The 17,032-nt window shown below is 52.0% G+C and overlaps 9 protein-coding genes across 9 annotated transcripts; 4 read left to right on the forward strand and 5 right to left on the reverse strand.

The window, feature by feature from the left end:
- Positions 1-799: 799 nt before the first annotated feature.
- On the reverse strand, positions 800-1,840 carry SUI3 (translation initiation factor eIF-2 beta subunit; the record flags this gene model as incomplete). The annotated part of the gene is made up of 1 exon (XM_064873892.1): positions 800-1,840. The coding sequence occupies one exon, from the start codon at positions 1,838-1,840 to the stop codon at positions 800-802; it is 1,041 nt and encodes a 346-aa protein (XP_064730996.1).
- Positions 1,841-2,198: 358 nt separating this feature from the next.
- On the forward strand, positions 2,199-2,585 carry PMZ80_005473 (uncharacterized protein; the record flags this gene model as incomplete). The annotated part of the gene is made up of 1 exon (XM_064873893.1): positions 2,199-2,585. One exon carries the CDS (start codon positions 2,199-2,201, stop codon positions 2,583-2,585), a length of 387 nt encoding a protein of 128 aa, XP_064730997.1.
- A 3,310-nt stretch (positions 2,586-5,895) lies between these two features.
- Positions 5,896-7,297, reverse strand: PMZ80_005474 (uncharacterized protein; the record flags this gene model as incomplete). The annotated part of the gene is made up of 2 exons (XM_064873894.1): positions 5,896-7,069; positions 7,122-7,297. The coding sequence occupies 2 exons, from the start codon at positions 7,295-7,297 to the stop codon at positions 5,896-5,898; spliced, it is 1,350 nt and encodes a 449-aa protein (XP_064730998.1).
- A 623-nt stretch (positions 7,298-7,920) lies between these two features.
- Positions 7,921-9,574, forward strand: HFD1 (Hexadecenal dehydrogenase; the record flags this gene model as incomplete). Its single annotated transcript, XM_064873895.1, has 2 exons — positions 7,921-8,294; positions 8,338-9,574. The coding sequence occupies 2 exons, from the start codon at positions 7,921-7,923 to the stop codon at positions 9,572-9,574; spliced, it is 1,611 nt and encodes a 536-aa protein (XP_064730999.1).
- Positions 9,575-10,054: 480 nt separating this feature from the next.
- On the forward strand, positions 10,055-11,174 carry PMZ80_005476 (uncharacterized protein; the record flags this gene model as incomplete). The annotated part of the gene is made up of 2 exons (XM_064873896.1): positions 10,055-10,196; positions 10,255-11,174. The coding sequence occupies 2 exons, from the start codon at positions 10,055-10,057 to the stop codon at positions 11,172-11,174; spliced, it is 1,062 nt and encodes a 353-aa protein (XP_064731000.1).
- A 91-nt stretch (positions 11,175-11,265) lies between these two features.
- Positions 11,266-11,991, reverse strand: PMZ80_005477 (uncharacterized protein; the record flags this gene model as incomplete). The annotated part of the gene is made up of 1 exon (XM_064873897.1): positions 11,266-11,991. The coding sequence occupies one exon, from the start codon at positions 11,989-11,991 to the stop codon at positions 11,266-11,268; it is 726 nt and encodes a 241-aa protein (XP_064731001.1).
- Positions 11,992-13,691: 1,700 nt separating this feature from the next.
- Positions 13,692-15,065, reverse strand: PMZ80_005478 (uncharacterized protein; the record flags this gene model as incomplete). Its single annotated transcript, XM_064873898.1, has 1 exon — positions 13,692-15,065. One exon carries the CDS (start codon positions 15,063-15,065, stop codon positions 13,692-13,694), a length of 1,374 nt encoding a protein of 457 aa, XP_064731002.1.
- A 334-nt stretch (positions 15,066-15,399) lies between these two features.
- PMZ80_005479 (uncharacterized protein) lies at positions 15,400-15,636 on the forward strand (the record flags this gene model as incomplete). Its single annotated transcript, XM_064873899.1, has 1 exon — positions 15,400-15,636. The coding sequence occupies one exon, from the start codon at positions 15,400-15,402 to the stop codon at positions 15,634-15,636; it is 237 nt and encodes a 78-aa protein (XP_064731003.1).
- Positions 15,637-15,965: 329 nt separating this feature from the next.
- On the reverse strand, positions 15,966-16,985 carry PMZ80_005480 (uncharacterized protein; the record flags this gene model as incomplete). The annotated part of the gene is made up of 1 exon (XM_064873900.1): positions 15,966-16,985. The coding sequence occupies one exon, from the start codon at positions 16,983-16,985 to the stop codon at positions 15,966-15,968; it is 1,020 nt and encodes a 339-aa protein (XP_064731004.1).
- Positions 16,986-17,032: the final 47 nt, after the last annotated feature.

Consider the following 17,032-nt stretch of genomic DNA (forward strand, 5'->3'; position numbering starts at 1 on the left):
CCAGTCGTCACGCTCGAGGAAGCTGCTGTCAGCAAGTAGAAGCAAGATTAGTTTGATGGTAGTGAGCAGCTATGGCAGCAGGGAAGTAGGAAGGGAGCAAGTGCTGCGAATGGTGCTACAATGGATTTCAGTCTGGCAAGCACAGCGAGCATAGAGCATTTCTATTATTTGACGAGGCCACGCAGGCAAGCGTACCGCCTCGATATGTTGCAGAGCAATTGGACAACGCGACAAGGTGGGAGGATGGAAGAAGCAGTCAGGATTGGCTGAGATGGAAGTCCTCGGCGGCTATTTTGAGTTCGGCATCCACCGAGAAATGCTTGCCTCATCAGCATAGGAAGCCCAAGAAAACAGGGCATCCGATGCAGATAACAGTCGCTGCAGACATGATAGCCATGTGCAGAACTCGACATTGCTCAGTCAGCATGCACGTGCATGTAGTATGTCAGGGTAGATAGTGTTGGTAGAGGTCTTCAACAGTGGCGCGAACGAAGAAGCCGTGCAGACAGGCTGAAACGGGGCAAATACAGCTTAGAGCACGCTGAGAAGGAATGAGGAGAGTTCATAATGAACTGGATTGCGTTTGCCAGCCTGTATATATCGTGGTTGCAACGGTCGCCCAGTGCAGCGCCATTCCGTGAACGCCATTCATGCCGCACAACTGTCATACATACTAGAACTGAGGAGCACCCCCGGGCGGAACAGCAGTCCCTGCCAACTGAACATGGTTCAGCCACGGCGTTCACAATGATAGAGACCATCCTCCATCGAATGCCAGCAAGACTTGTAAGGAAACTGCTTAACCTTGCATCCTCTTCCTCTTTCCAACTTGTGCGGTGAAACCCGATTTGATGGCTTGGACCGATCTCCTCGAACCACAAGAATTGCATGTAACGAAATACAATCTGTTCTCCCCTTTGCTGAGCTCAGTATCCGGCGACTTGCAGGTCTTGCAAGTAACATATTCCATGATATATCTTCGCAACACATTCTCAATTTGCTTTTGCTGAAATCGACCCTTGATGACCAATCTCTTGCTTCCGTCGACTGAGCCAGATGTACCCAATTCAGCGAACAAGAACTGAATGACGTGTTCATCATTTCGCTTCATCCTCTTGCAGATTTCAGCAATGTTGGCGAAAATGGTCTTTTTGTTTCCTTCTCGCAGACATTGTGGCGGAGGAATCTTGTATGATCTGCTGCCAGGGGCGAGAATATCGGGGTTGAAATGATTGATGAGCTCGAAGAAACGGTTGAGGAGGAGCGGGTATGCGATGGGAGCTTTGTTGTCGTGTGCCCAGATGCCAGTACCCTTCTCCCAGTCACCTTCTTGCTCTACGGCTTGCTCGGCTTCTTCCTCTGGAGCGCCTTCGACACCAGCCTTTGCGAGCTTGGCCTCGAAATCATCGTCTTTGGGCTTGGTGGATTTCTTCTTTTTCTTCTTCAGTGACGAAGGGTCGAATTCGCCATCGGCGGCAGGTGCAGCGTCGCCGTCAGCATCTTCGGTCTTCTTCGACTTCTTCTTCTTCTTTGCCATGCCGGCGAACATGTCGGCGCCCTCCATCTGTTTTGTGACCTCCTCGACGCCCGTGTCTATCGAAGGCGAGGAGTGCTTCTCTGCTGTGGTTTTTGAGCCATCCTGAGCGGATTCTGAGATGTGGCCATTCTCGTCCATGACTGTTGCGCCTTCACTAAAGGCTACTGATTTTCGTGGCTTTCGATCTGGAAGTGGCTGTTCCTGAGGAGGAGAAATGTTAGTCATGTCAGAATGCACAGGTGAAAGATGCGTCTGCAGGGAGGGTGCAGGGTGGGGTATCCCGTGACGTACAACTTCGGCCATGTTGGCGATTGTCCTGGAATGTGACAGACGATCTTGGATGGCCTTTGTGTTGATGAATATTAATCAGAACTTATTATCGAAGAGGTGTCAGTGGTCTTTGCAAGCAGTCATGAATGGCAGAATGGTTATGACTCAATCGTGTGCGAGCCGATGTTTCCAAGGTTCTTCTCCAAACAGATCACGTGAATGCGGACGGTTGGGCCGGCGTTTGAGATGCAGTGAGCCAGCTGCCGTGCCATATCCAGCACGAGAAGCATCGCTCGAAATCGTGACTTCTTACCAACAGCTGACGCAACTCAATTCACTCTTATCCGTTCACGACGGCACGGCGAGCGGTCGACACGAAAACAGCCCCAAGATGGCCGACGACCTCGGATCCTCCTCGTACATGAACATCTCCGAACCGTCCTTCTCACAACCATCAATGATTGATGCACCCGACACCGGTACAGCTGACACAGAAGAGCTCGATGATCTGCCCTCCGAACCAGATTCCGACGAAGGCACGACCAGTGAAGAGGAAGGCGAATCAGATGCTGAACGGGAGTGGAAAGAGAGCATGCAACAGCTGGAGCTTCTGTTGAGCATGGTGTTGGTGCCCTATCTTGGAAAGTACTTCGGCAGGAAGTTTGCATACTATGGCTGGAAGAGATTCATGGAATGGAAGTATCCTGTCGAGGTCGTGTTCACGAATAAGTCTGCATTCAAAGCCGCCGGCGCTATTGAAGCTGCTGCTTCTTTGTGAATCCAAGACCGAATCAGCTATGTTGAATAGCACTACGGAATAAAAACATCATCAACGCCAAAATTCGAACCGGGTTCACCAAAGAACTAAGATACCTTCGTTCTGTACCACGCACGCGGCCCAGCAACCACTGCTTATCCAAGCAGAGTCTGTTGTCGTCTCGATGTTCGATCGAGGTCGACCATCACAGCTCCGACAGCTGTTCCAATTCTCGCCTCGCGTGACGAACGTGCACGAAAGAAGACGATGAAGAGCCTCCATCGAAGGGACTCGACCTCGTGTGGGACGGGCTACACTACAATCAGTCAGAAAATATAGGCCCGAAGCTGAAAGCACCAAGGGGACCACCCGGGTGTCGAACGGAGTGGCCGCCAAACCTGCCAAAATTCGTGCTTGATTGCCGCAGATTTATGCTTGACCAAGCGGCCATTCGGTTCGACGCCCGGGTGGGAGACCTCCTTTGCATCTTACCTTTCGCTTCCTTGACTTGCAAGCTGGGCAAGCGCCGCCAAGTCTCCTGATCAATTCCCGATTGTGACGCTCTGTCTGATTTCGCGGTCGTTGCTTCCGCCTTGTCGGCAAGGTCATCGGTTGTCCGGTTTCAGCCTCGAAGACACTCTCGCGACGTTCTTGGCTTGACACTGCAAAACCAAGTTGAATGAAGTCTGGGGATAGAGGAGGAGCCCTAGGATACGAGAGATCCATCGAAATCGCAACATCATGTCTATGCATTCCAGCTTGGGATGGATTATGCACTGGTGCACGAACGAACGAATGGTATTGTGGGAGCTCTGTCTGCTCAGCGTCTATGAATGAAGGGTGGACTGTTGTCGCAAGACTTGCGCGATTATTCAACATAGCTGTGGCAGGAATGTTCCACATCTCATCCACCCAGTCCGGCACCCATGATCCTATCTCTCTCGTATCTGGACTCGGCCTTGATGGAGAGGACTGACCAAACGGAGGGGCTCGAAGCGGTGAACATTGATCCTGGCGTGGGGCTTGCTGCGACCAATCTCGTGTTGCACAAGACCAGTGCTGTGCTATGATGTCTTGATCATAGTTTCTATTTGCGTTCATATGAGGTCGTTCCAAATGTGGTGGCCAGGAATCGAGGTCGATCGGATCATGGTATGCTACCGGAATTGTCGCCGCTGGGAACGGCATCTGGGCGTTCATTTGAGTTTCATAAGATGGCCAGTTTTGACTCAAACCTCGACGATGGTGTCGTGGCAAGTATCCATCTCGATCCAACTTGTCAGTGCCTGTCATTCTCAGTTCCTCTCCGCACACAAGGCGGTAGTGGTTTCGATTACTTCTTTCCTCTGTTCTTGTGCAATCAAGCTCGGATACACTGGACCAGATCAGCTTCTGTCGGTCCAAGCTATCGATCGTCTCCTACCTTGTGCTTCACTGGCCTCGACGGTTTGTCGTACAACAATAGTGGATGCGAAGGACGTCTTGATCTCAATCGGTTCTTCCTTCCTCAATCTCCCGGTTCAAGGATTCTCCCACACGTGTATATAGACAATGAGTCCGTGACGACAGCAATAAAATGTATCCATTGAATGCCACCTCGGGCGAGCAAAGCTGTCAGCTCAAGATCGTTCACAAAGTCCTCATCTTGTCTTGGGAGTAGCAAGACTTCATACTTATGTATACCAGAGGTCGTCCTACCCAGCCTATCAGGACACTACTCCAAACCGATTGTGGCTTACCATCAGATGATTCTGCGGTCGGAATATCTCCACCAATCTCCATCGCATCTTGTGAACACATACAAGCGCCACAACCACGGGTCATTTCCTACTGGTCTGCGCTTCAATGACTGTAGGATTTATGCACTACCCCCGCGTTTACAAGGATAACCACCGAGCCTCACTTTATCGGGTCGAGAGGAGGGTTATAAGCGGAATGTGAAAGACAGTATACCGAGATCTATACAAGCAACGCTGGGCGCAACTCAATGACAAAGCTCTACTTGCCCAATATGGTATCCCGCTTCAACCAGGCCTCTAGTCGAAACCAGGCCCGGATCCTCGAAACGAACCGGTCAGCCAGATCACGCACAAACCACGCAGGCCTCGTATTTTTAGCCTTACTGAGCTGGCCGCGCCGAGATCGAAGTTCTGCCCAGCAGAAATACCTGGACGTTCAGCAGGTACGGTACTACTGGCCCGGGTTCTGCTTCGAGCTGATGGCGAGCCCTCCACTTGTCGGATTCGATCTGGACCGTTCTCCATACGTCCCATGCTCTGCAGGACAACAAGATCTTACTAGGAGGTCCGGATCCGCTATCTTCCTGGAGCAAAGCCACAGAGCTTCTGGCGATAGAGAACTCTCCGAGCTGGACTTTCGCTAGAACCTTTGTCCTTGGCATGCATGCAAAGAACTGAAGCACCTTCTCTCCATCTCACACCGAGACCGTGCCCTCGCCTTGCTTGACTGGAAGCAGAACCTCTAGTATGCACCATGCACCTCACCAATCGTCTTCGGGACCTTCGAGGAGGATGGCGGCATCAACAATCGTACCTCAAGCTGCAGAACCTCCTCCGCTGGCCCGACATTCTCACTACGCTCGCTGCTCGCCTCGTGTTGGAGCTCAACGAACCTGCTGTGATCGTCACAGCAGCAACCACGTGTCCGACTGCTCATCTAGCTCCGATCGCAGGATTGTGGAGTCGCTAGCAAAAGTATCTCGCATGTTCCATTCCAATCGATCGTGCTTCGCATGGCCTCAAGCCGATAGAAGACCTTCAACTTATCATCCACAAGATTCTTATTTTGCCGTGTATGTGGATTCAGCAGGGGTGTCGGTTTCTGAAGGTAGGTCATGTCACCCGGGTTCGACGCCCTCACCCCAGGCTTGCGCCTTGCGTTCCTTTCCATCCTCCTGTACATCCACGTTAGATGGTTGAAGACGTACTCCAGACTTGCCCCATGATCTCGTTGCCTTGTCGTAATCTAACGTCTTTCGGAACAATTGGCATTCCAACCATACGACTTATAGCAACACTGATAGCTGAAACACAAGCTGATTTCCTGGCCGTCCGATGGTGGAACGCAAAGATCTTCTTTTCCCACAATGAACGTCCCGTTCTGCTCGCTGATCTCATCCTTCGCGCACTCGTCATTTGTACAAACCAAGAGGGCTCTTGTTAGAGGAAGTAGGTTCATCCTGGCGTCGACGCCCCCTGTTGTGAATACAAAGCTGAAGGCGTGGTTAGTGGAGATGTTGAATGTGCATGGAGAGTCAAGGTCGTAGAGAAAAATCCGGGATGGATATGAATTGCTTTCGCTGCTGTCACTGCTACGCTGCCTTGTTCTCATCCGCTACTTCCTCCCGATCTTGCTTATCAGGACATACCCTGTCACACCAACTACACCAAGCCCTGAGCTCACCACTAGCCTCTCGTGCAAGGTACTTCCCGCTCTCACGCTCGTCTCGAAACTCGTACACAGTTGCACCTACCTTGACCAGCTTTTTCGATTTGCTCTTCAAATGACCACCAATACCCTCAATCTCTTGTCTGAAATAGCCAGGTTCAGGACGTGCTTCATGATCATGATCGTGGTTGATCGGAGTATTCGACCTGCTAACCTCATATGCGCTGGGTGTTGACGCTTCCTCCGCGGCACATTCGGTCTCCATCAGTGCCATTGCGTCTCGTGTGGCCAAGCAGCGTCTGCCTCTTCCGCATTTCTGTCCTTGGTTGCCGAGGCCCAGACCTGTGCCCAGTCCGCCACCAAGGTGTGTCGAGTATCTTGACCTCCACTTCCAGACTCTTTGATAGATGTTGTCGGCGGAGTAATTGGCATGTCCGCATTGTTGGCACAGGTAGACACCCCTGTCGGCGCAGGTGCACTCGTCCCGCAACCACATTTCAGGCATCTGGGATACGGACTCAACGGTATGGTGGTGATCCGCTTCGCCATGGTCTGACAGGTCGGAGTCTGATCGCTGTGATCGTGTAGAGCTTGCGCTCGAAGATGGTGCACTGTGCTTGACAGGCTCGTGGAGCGGTGCTTTGTGTAGGATGAGTGGCGCATCTAGACATGAGTCGCATAGTCTGCGCATGCGGCCAGGGAGAAGTCGATTGCTTGGTGGCTTCTCAATGCAATTGCGGCATACGATCGTACCACATTTACGACATGGTGCGACCAGGTCTCGAGCACATCTTGATACCTTCCCGGTCAGCCCAAGTGACGATTGGAAGGACGGTTGAGGCTGTGAATGAAGCGATACTGGAAAGGCAAGCCCACTGCTGGCACTAAGACCTAGCTGATCCTCGACAGACAATTGTAGAGCTAGAACCTCATCTTGATCTGCTTGCTTCTTGGTTCCGATCTCAAAGGCACATCTCAGTGAATGTTGTTTCAATTGATGTGCGAACTGGATAAGGGACTCGTGAACGGGTCTGCAGGTAGAGGAAAGGGAGTCGAGGTCCGTGAGGTCGAGGTAGCTAGCGAGCTTCTCAGCGACACTGCGTAGCAGGTTAGTAGGTCAATTTGAGACTGCAACCATGTTGCGCATACGGATAGCATCGCAGAGCATGTGCTACGTATGCTGAGGGGCCACTGTCGACACCTCCGTAGCCATTACTCTGGACTGCTTCATCACTGTTGGTGTCTCTTGATGGACGGGTCGTCAGCTGGCTGCGCACGAGACTTGGTGGCTCGTCATCTTCGTCAAAGTCGGCCCAAACTGCCATGGTGCCATTGAACAGGAAAAGAAATCACTATCGAATGCCGATCCCATGTAGGTGTATCATCGTACTGCATGAAGATACAAGCCACGACTGACAGGAAGCATAAGAACGAACGAGTGAAGAGTTGACCAGGAGTCACCTTCCGTGGCAGAGAAGTGGTGAACGAGGGACTTCTTTGTTTGCATCCGGCTGAACTCGTCATTGAGCGGAAACTTGCCATGCGGACTGCCCCTCACTGCCACGACTGCCCAAGCATGTCCGTTCGTTAGCGCCCACGGCGCCTAAGACACGCAACAACTTCCCGACTTCAGCGCCCAGCGCGATTGAGGTTCAATCGCATCGAGCGACAGATCGAGGCAAGCTTGAGTCGGTCGCATGTCGAAGATTGCTACTCAGATGGGATTGTTGCCTGCTTGACAGAAACACCAGTCGACAACTTTATGTGTACCGAGGTCTGCAGGCTAGACGAGTTCGCATGTGCTGCAGTAAGAACCTTGTCACCGAATGCTGATGTTTTCTACTATAGCAACAAGAGATATCGTCTTTCATTTGTTTCATCTCCCAACTCGCGTCTTATCTGTCGCTTTTAGCATTACTGACCAGAGAACACTGACTTGTTAGCAACGATGGGCGTCCAGCTTCCTCCTTTCGAATCGACACCAATCGAGAACATTTCCAGCACAGTCGACGGATTGCGACAGACCTTTTGGTCATCGAAGACACGAGATGTACAGTTCAGGATCAAGCAGCTGCGCAAGCTGTACTGGGCCATCGAGGACAACAAGGACCTGATTCTGGAAGCATGCAAGAAAGATCTAGGAAAGGGCTTCTTCGAAGCCATGATCGCTGAGGTTGCTTGGGTACAAAACGATATCATCTTCATGACGGACAACCTCGAGAAATGGTGCAAGGACGAGTCGGCTCCAGACATCGGTCTGGCTAACAAGTTCATGAGACCAAAGATAAGAAAGGATCCTCTTGGTATCGTCCTGGTCGTTGGGTACGTCTTCCTGCCGAGTGCGCGCTCAAGCTGACCGTTACAGGGCCTTCAACTTCCCTATCCAGCTCTCCTTCGGTCCAATGATCGGCGCCATCTCTGGTGGCAATACAGTCGTCCTCAAGCCCTCCGAGAACTCTCCTAATTCTGCTGCAGTCATGCAGAAGATTATGAAAGAAAGCCTCGACCCAGACTGCTATACATGCATTCAAGGCAGCATACCGGAAATGAAGGTACTGCTTGAAGAGAAGTGGGACAAAATCTTCTTTACAGGCTCAGCGAATGTCGGAAAGATCATAACAAAAGCCGCGGCACCGAATTTGACTCCCGTTGTTCTTGAGCTTGGTGGGCGGAATCCGGCCATCGTCACGAGAAAGGCTGATATGAGACTGGCTGCCCGAAGATTGCTATGGGCAAAGACAATGAATGCTGGTCAAGTCTGCATCAGCCAGAATTACACTCTTGTGGACAAGGAAGTACTGGACTCCTTCGTAAACGAGCTCAAAGCAGGCCTGAAAGAGTTCTTCCCGAACGGTCCAAAAGCGAGCGAGGACTATGGCAGAATGGTCAACCTGGGTGCGTTCAACCGAGTCAAGAAGATGCTCGATGGCACGACTGGCAAGATCGTGGCTGGTGGCACCATGGATGCAGATGACCTGTTCATTGAGCCGACTGTCGTTGTCATCACTGATCCAGAAGATTCATTGATGCGAGACGAGTCGTTTGGTCCATTGCTTCCAGTCATGGGCGTAGACAACCTCGACCAGGCAATTCACATCGCCAACCAGACACATCGAACGCCACTCGGCGTCTACGCATTCGGTTCGAAAGCTGAGACCGATAAAATACTGGCTTCAACGACATCTGGAGGCGCAAGTATCAACGACGGCATGTTTCACGGCACAGTTGGTACGTTGGCGTTTGGTGGTGTAGGCGACAGCGGTAGTGGCAGTTACCGTGGCAAGGCATCTTTCGACTGCTTTGTCCATCATCGCTCTATCACACATACCCCAAGTTGGATGGAGTCGCTTCTTGCAGCACGATATCCTCCTTTTGCCGGCACGAACAAGTACGAGAAGCTGTCTGGTATGTTGCTGAAGAAGCCAAACTTCGATCGAGCTGGTAACACGAAGCTGGGCTGGATCTCATGGCTTTTCACGTTGGGCACTGGTGGACTCTTCCGAGGTGCGTTACGGGCGTCTTTGCTCGTCGGTGTTGCTGTTGCGTTGAGATTGCTGATGGATCGTAGGACGATGAATGGGATACTGCCGCCGGTGGAATGAGTGGCATGGTGAATATGTACAATAAGGTCAGTGTCCTTGCCTGCTGGAACTCTCGGAGCCTGTTGCTGTCTCCCGAAAGCGCTGCTGGTCTCCTAGCATGCCAAGGAAGCAATATCGGCTTTGAGCAGCCGGGAATGAGGTCGGGATGACGCAATTCCTCTTCATGCTCCAAGTGTTCTGTAAATTTTGTCTTGTGACGGGAAGTTTCACCTCAAGGTGATAGCTGTGAGTGTGGATGATGGCTATGGGTTCTTGTCATCCTTCAATAGCCATACCAATAATGTAGGCGCTGTTCTTTAGTCTTCTCCGGCGGTACTCCTTCTCGGATTATTATCTCGGAATATAACGAATAAAACTGATCTCTTGCAAAGTCTTCTGTCACACAATTGTGTCCACCTAAAACAATCTCCAGTAGTCAGGTCGTAAGCCCGATCCCAACTATCGCAGAGAAACGTTCACGACAAGGCACGAAGCACCGCCATGAAGCAGTGGACGACAGGACAGGATGGTATCAAGAACATCAAGCTCGAGGAAAGTAAAACTCCAACAGAAACAGACCTAAACGATGGTCAAGTCCTCGTCAAGATTGGCTATGTATCTCTGAACTACCGTGACACAGAAGGTACATCTCCATCTGTTACAAGATCCATGGTACGGACACTGACCAAACATTCCCACAGTATGCTCCGGTACCTACGGACACCATGCATCCATCGAGCCAGGTGCTTCCCTCGTTCCTTGCTCCGACATGTGTGGCACCGTCGTCGCCTCGAAATCAGCCCAGTACGAGTCTGGCACTCGTGTCCTGTCCATATTCAACCAAACACACCTCTCCGGCCAAGTCACGGAACAGGATCTCGGTTCCGGCTTAGGACTACCACTTTCGGGCGTGCTGACGCAGTATCGCATATTTCCAGATACTGGCCTGGTCCCAGCTCCGTCTCATCTTAGTGACGCGGAAGCCAGCACACTCCCGATTGCCGCAGTCACAGCTTGGACGAGTCTCAACCATTTCCAACCCATGGGTCAACCAATCTCGGGAAAGGACAGAATCGTGCTTCTGCAGGGTACTGGTGGTGTTTCGATTGCTGGTCTGCAAATAGCGAAGGCGTTAGGATTGACTACCATCATCACCAGTTCGTCGGATGAAAAGCTGAAGCGGGCGAAGGAGCTAGGCGCTGATCATACGATCAACTACCACACCACTGCCGACTGGGACAAGAAAGTCCTCGAGCTCATGAGTGGTCGCGGTGCAGATGTCATCCTTGAGACTGGTGGCTCCCAGACGTTGTGGAAGAGCTTTGAGTGTGTGGCTTTTGGTGGATTGATCAGTGCGATTGGATATCTGTCAGGCAAGGAAGACCAGCCGGAGAAGAGGTTCAATGTGAATGTCATGGCGTTGAAGAGGAATGTCACGCTCAAGGGTATACTGAACGGGCCGAAGGATCGATTTGAGGAGATGCTTGAGATTGCGTATGCTGAGGAGAAGGGCATCAAGCCGGTTGTGGATCGCGTGTTTGAGTTTGAGGAGGCTAAGGAGGCATTGCAGTATCTGGAAAGTGGCAGTCACTTCGGAAAGGTCGTTGTGAGGGTTGCTTAGATGTGTACGGGATCTGTTGGCTTGCTGAAAGTAGATCCGCAATATTTGTGAGCGAGCTCAGCCACTGGAAATGGCTATTGTAGCAGCTCATTCATACAAAACCGCTAAGTCCCCTCGCAAGATGTGCCCGGTACTTCCGCAAGAAAACGGCATAATACAAGACCCCAAACACACCGCCTCCAACATGTGCAGAGTGACCAATGCCAGTCCGCATATCGGCCTGCATGAAGTAGGCATCCAGCAGAAAGAACGAGCCAGTCAGCGCCCACAGAGGCATTGGTAGGATACCCCAGACCCTAGCCCTTGCTGTGGGCATGAACATAGTGACGGACGCCATGATACCTGACACAATACCGCTTGCACCAAGGCCTTTGGCTTGCGTACCCCGCTTGTCGTACAGATACGTCGCACTCGATGCGATAGCGCTTCCGAAGATCAAGCCTGCATAGTGGCGGGTTGGCAACAAGTAGAGCATAGGCGCGAAACTCGACCACGTGATCATGTTGAAGACGATGTGGCCGAGGCCGGTATGGCTAAAGGCACTGCCAATCCAACTTGCATAGTTGTTGGGGCGAGAAGAATCGAGGATGAAGTAGTCTTGCATTAGATCATGTAGGCGCGTGGGATTCGGCAGACTGACGGCTTTCGGGAGGAGGCCTGCTTCCTTCAGAGGCTTGATGGCATTGTTGGTGGTGTCGTAGACGAGGCCGCGGCGGGCGTAACTCCAGGTACCGAACACGCCGACTGCGGTGCCTATACAAGTGTTTGTGAGGATGCGATTGGCGCGGTAGGTTCGTAGGAGGGTGTTTTGGTTCATGGTGGGAAGCAATTGGTGTCCTGTATGTTCGGAGCTGTGCGAGTGGTGAAAGATGGAGACGAAGCTCTGATGCGGAACGTGACGAGCTTAAGGTGCCAAGCCGACCGGGGGTCTTGAGAGAACCGGGGAGATCATATGGCTGCACACTTGACCTGAAGAGATAGCCGTAGTGCAGCGCCTTCTGGTCGTCCTCGTCCATCCGCAGCTAGTCGTCGCTGCCAGAGCGATGGTCAAACTACTCTAGGCAACTCGGGCTCTGCATGTCAGGTTATGTTCTTAGAAGACCTGTTCGAAACCTCGCTGAAAAGCACTGTCACCACAGTGCCTCATACACTCATCATGGAAAGAAACTCGTGACGATGCCTCGAGGTACCTGGACATGGTGCTTCTCTCCATCGGATGACCACCGAACAGTTCCTTGCGGGACCGAAGCCATCAGTGCCATAGCTAGCAGTGCCTCCAGCAGATGGATATCTTCCACAATCTAGGCTGTTTGAACACAATACCTTCCGCCAGGCAGTTTCGTCACTTCTAGGTTCTCGAAGCTCTCCCTGAAAATGCAAGTGATCAATGAATATGCATGATATTCTCAAAGGTCTTTTTGCGCCTCAGCCCAAAAGAGTCTGCAGCTCACTGTGAAGAAGTGGCTGCACTTACCCACTGCAGCCCCGTGCCCCACGATCACTTGTTCGAGACCTACGAGTACTGACTGTGAGACGCCTGAGCTCACGCGCACTGACAGCAGCGATTACAAGCTTATGGTATCTAGTCAGGGCAAGAAATTGCTGAACTCGATCCCCACACACGACGGAGCAATCCTACTGCCTTTGACCGAAGCCGATCATACCACGACGCAAAATCTGATCTGACCTACGATGCACCCTTGGTTCGGTTAAGCTTACATCGACGGGGCTATTATCAGAGATGCTCCGGGAATGTTGGCAAGATAGAAGAGTTGGTAGTACAAGGAAACCCGGCAAGATCGACCTACAAGCGGCAACGAACCTCTGGACGTATGGGTGACGCGAGTCCAACAAGTAGACAGTACTGCAACGCCACAGATCGCGATATCGAAGGAACACTTGATATAGCTTTCGCAGATATGCTACAACGACGACGGTATTTGGTCCAAGGACTGGAAGCAAACAAAACAATATCCAGGATCGACGACAACTCCCTCCTTAGCTTGACTTGCGTTGGGTGCACGCTCGGACGATCTGGACTCTGCTGTATCAAGTTTGATATGAGGTTACAGGCGAAGAATCGGCCATACCAGGCCGGAAGGCTCCGCTAGGTGATTGCAGTAGTTGGGCGTTGAATATACTATGTGTGGTGCGCAGGATTTGAGCTTCTGGTCGAGAGTCATGCATTGCAGCTGGGGGAGAAGCAGCCGAGAGACTAGATACGCCAGACCCGCAGGCCGGAAGGACCTATGAGATTGGGGTGAAGGCGCACAGACAATAATAACATTGCTTCTGCTGGTGTCCATGCTTCTGACAGATCAAGCAAACGTGGAGGTTGTTCCGTCCGCACGATCTGAGCCATCACTCCAGACAGTATCGCTAGCCGCCACTTTGACACTTTTGCCATCAGAACGCCCACTGGCGCCCGCGATATTTGACCTGCCACAATACTAGGTGACCAACCCCAGCAAACGATGAGACCGAATGTGCGTCTGGCACTTCTGTATTAGCTCAACCTCACATATCAGCTTTCTCGGTCACGGCAGCTTTTCCCGCCTTCTCGCTTTCCTGTGACTTGATTTCCCTTGCCATCGAGTCCCAGAACCCTGCCATCATATCGCCCAACATATTGCCACCTTCTGCACTTCCTCCTGCATCGTCCGCCCACTCATCTGGCAGAGTGTGTGTCCCTAGTGGCAAGCCGTCCCATCCAAGGCCGAAGTACCAGGAGTAGATCTCCCAGCCTAGTTGAAAGGGTAACCTCGCAACGCTCGACAGAGCACCGGCGATCAGGAAAAGAACACCCTGGATCCCCGCCATAGGCCCATGACCACTCGTGAACTCCTTGCCAAAAATAGGGTCGAGGAAGTGGTCTGTGTACCAATTGTCTATCTCATTGAGGTAGTACCACACTGTTCCTCTTCGTTCGCAACGAGCATCGAAGTAGTCCTGGTAGCGACGCATCATCTGTCTACTCGGAGAGTACTCTTCCCATAGCGTATGAATATCGTCGAGCACGAGATCGAGCATTATGGTACGGAGCTGTAGATCTGGTGTAGGGAAGACGTTTCGAGGGAGGATTTTGCTTGCATCCTCACCATCCAGAGGTAGCTCGATGATACGAGCGGTGACAGGAAGGAGGTCTTCATCTGGGTAGTTATACGTGTACTCTGATGTAAGCAAATCAAGGAGCCAGGTTGAGTCTTCCTGCGCATCGTCCTGCTTCACAATCTTGGACTTGGCCTCGCGGTCAGCGAGCGTTCCATTCTCGACTGTGAGATGAACAAGCGAAGGATATTTCACTCCCCAGACACCGCACAGAAAGGCCGCCGCTGAACAGTCAAGATGGAAAATGCTGGTCTCGGGCGGAAGTGGATTGGCATAGAGATACTGAAGAAGAGAACTGAATGCATCGTCCCAAGGATCATTTCGCCATTCTGGAAAACTCGTAACGTAGACCCAATACTGAGTAGAGCAACTACTGTACCCAAAGGTCAATTTGCGAGCGAGACCTTCCAAGCTCGCCATCTTATCAATGCCAGCGGCATCGGCATGGCAGTGCTCATTGGGCAACGTCAAACACAGCTTCTCAACCCAATCGAGTGTGGTCAGTGCAGGAATATGGAAAGGCCCATTCCGATCAAGGAAGTCATGGATGGTGGGTGCTCCAGGTACACTCCAATAGTCCAAGTTGCTCTTCCTCTCGACCTCGTATGTTAGGGCATTGGTGTCCTCCTCCACTTGTCGATGACTCCAGAGGTGGAAACTGACGCCTCCTCCGATGCCGAAGATGATGGGGAAGATTGTGACGGGCAGAGTCAGGACGAAAGCGAAGAGAGCAAGCCGAGCCAAGGTGCGGAATAAAAAGCCAAGGTCGGATCTGAAGCCCATCATGAACAGAAGAGAAGTTGACTGCTTCCAGTAGGTAGCTTTATCATGATCACAGAATAGAGTATCGAAAAATGTACAGCTCCTTCCCAGCTATGGCAGGTCGAATACTTGTGCCTCTGAGTCGTAGTGAAAAGTTACTCTGGTGCAAGCAAGTCCTATTGCCAAGATGATGCCTGAAGCCCCTGATCTTGCCCGGAAAGTTGCCTGGCGCAACGACCAGCGGGCATGACGTTATGGCAAGGTTTGTCCGTAGCCTGTCGATTGAAGTTCAGAGCAGAATTGTGAGATAGATGCATCATCACTCCTTCCTACCATATGTCGAAAAACTTTCAAGATGTCTCAACAATCAGCTTCGAAAGGCTCAGGCGAAGAGAAGGTCAGCGTTAACTCCATCCCAGCAACAGGGCACAACAGCACCGAGACTTCCGCTACCACCTCGAAGGAGGACTACGACAAGGTCGGCAACCCCGCAGAGGAGCAAGTCAGCATCAATCCTATTCCAGCGACAGGACACGATAGTACACAAAGCTCTGTTACAACATCGAAGGAGGACTACGAGAAGGCAGGCTAGAGCGGCTACGTCTGTGCCGAGTGAGAGGAGTCCTTGTGTGCTGCCATCTGCTGCGCCTGTGGGAGGTTCGAGAATGACTATCCGGAAGAGGTGGATTCACGGGCTCGCATCGTGAACGTCGCAGTATCTACAGGGAAGATCGCAGTATGGGGCGAGATGAGCAATTGGTATTGGCCCGGCGCAGGCTGGCTATCGCTGGTGGCTACATGAGACAACAAGGGACAACGCTTCCCAGTGCAATAGAAGAGAGGACTGGGTGCCTTCTGGGCACATCAAATGGATGTGAGGCTGAATCTGCAAGTGCGGAAGCAGCATCGACGCATATACCTTTACTGTGCTACAATTGCTTGTGCTCTTGGTTCCTCAACTGCGCGCGCATCTGCTATGGCTTTCAATCTTTCGAGCTCCTTCTCTCTCATCTCGGCCTGTCTTTTCAGTCTCTCTGGCACGACGCGTTCTCTTGGGGCCGCGATCTTCCAATCTTGCAGCCCACCTTCTCTCCCAAGCCCTTTCAACGTCTTTTGCTCGACTATAGAGTACGACCCATCTGCTCTCTGCAGCTCGAAGGGCTCTTTCAGGCTCACCGGTGGGTTAGTGATGATTCGCACTTCTCTGAGCTTGTTGTTGCTTGCGCTATGCAGCATCAACGGGTGCAGCAAATACACATCCCCAACCTGACCGGTGACCTCCACGAAAGCATCATTCGGCATACTTGCGGCAAGGCTGTTGAACCAGCGGAGATGGTTCTCGCTCTCAAACTTGGGGTTCTCGGACCGTGTTGTGAAGCGTGGCGATACTCCTTCAGGATTCTCGTACAAGTGCTTGGCGATATGGCTAATGGCTGGTGGACAGATGTATGTGCCACCTCCGCCAGGTCGGATGTTCGTGAAGAGTGGTATGACGAGCAAAGCCTGCTCGGGGCTATCAAGGTAATGCACAAAGAAGTCACCGTCAACGTGCCACCCTGTCAGATCTTGTGGACGCACGTCGCGACCTTCGTTCTCATCGGTGCCTAGATTCACGATCAGTCCGTCACCCCACTCTTGGTGCTCTTCGGAGATCTTCTCCTCTCCACCGACAAGTTCGCAAATTGCAGACCATGCCTTCGGAGCAAATTGTTTAGCTGGGAAATGGTTGTGTGACGGCATGTTGACGCGGCCGGCGTTCAGATTCGGAATGCTGGACCATGTTGATTTGTCTGTTGGTGATACACCGAGACGTGTCCAGACGGAAGAAATGACGCTGTCGCTGGCTTCTTGAGAGAAGCACGAAGAAAGCTTGACATAGCCGTGCTGCAGGAAGTGGTCGATGTCGGCTTGACTGAGCTGAGAGGGCTGTGATGAGGCCATCGCGTGCAGTCTGGCTTGGCAACGGTATCGAAGGGGCGGTATACCGC

This window comes from Knufia obscura (assembly GCF_036327395.1).
Source record: "Knufia obscura strain CCFEE 5817 isolate CBS 148926 chromosome Unknown scaffold_5, whole genome shotgun sequence".
In the NCBI taxonomy this organism is placed as follows: Eukaryota; Fungi; Ascomycota; class Eurotiomycetes; order Chaetothyriales; family Trichomeriaceae; genus Knufia; species Knufia obscura.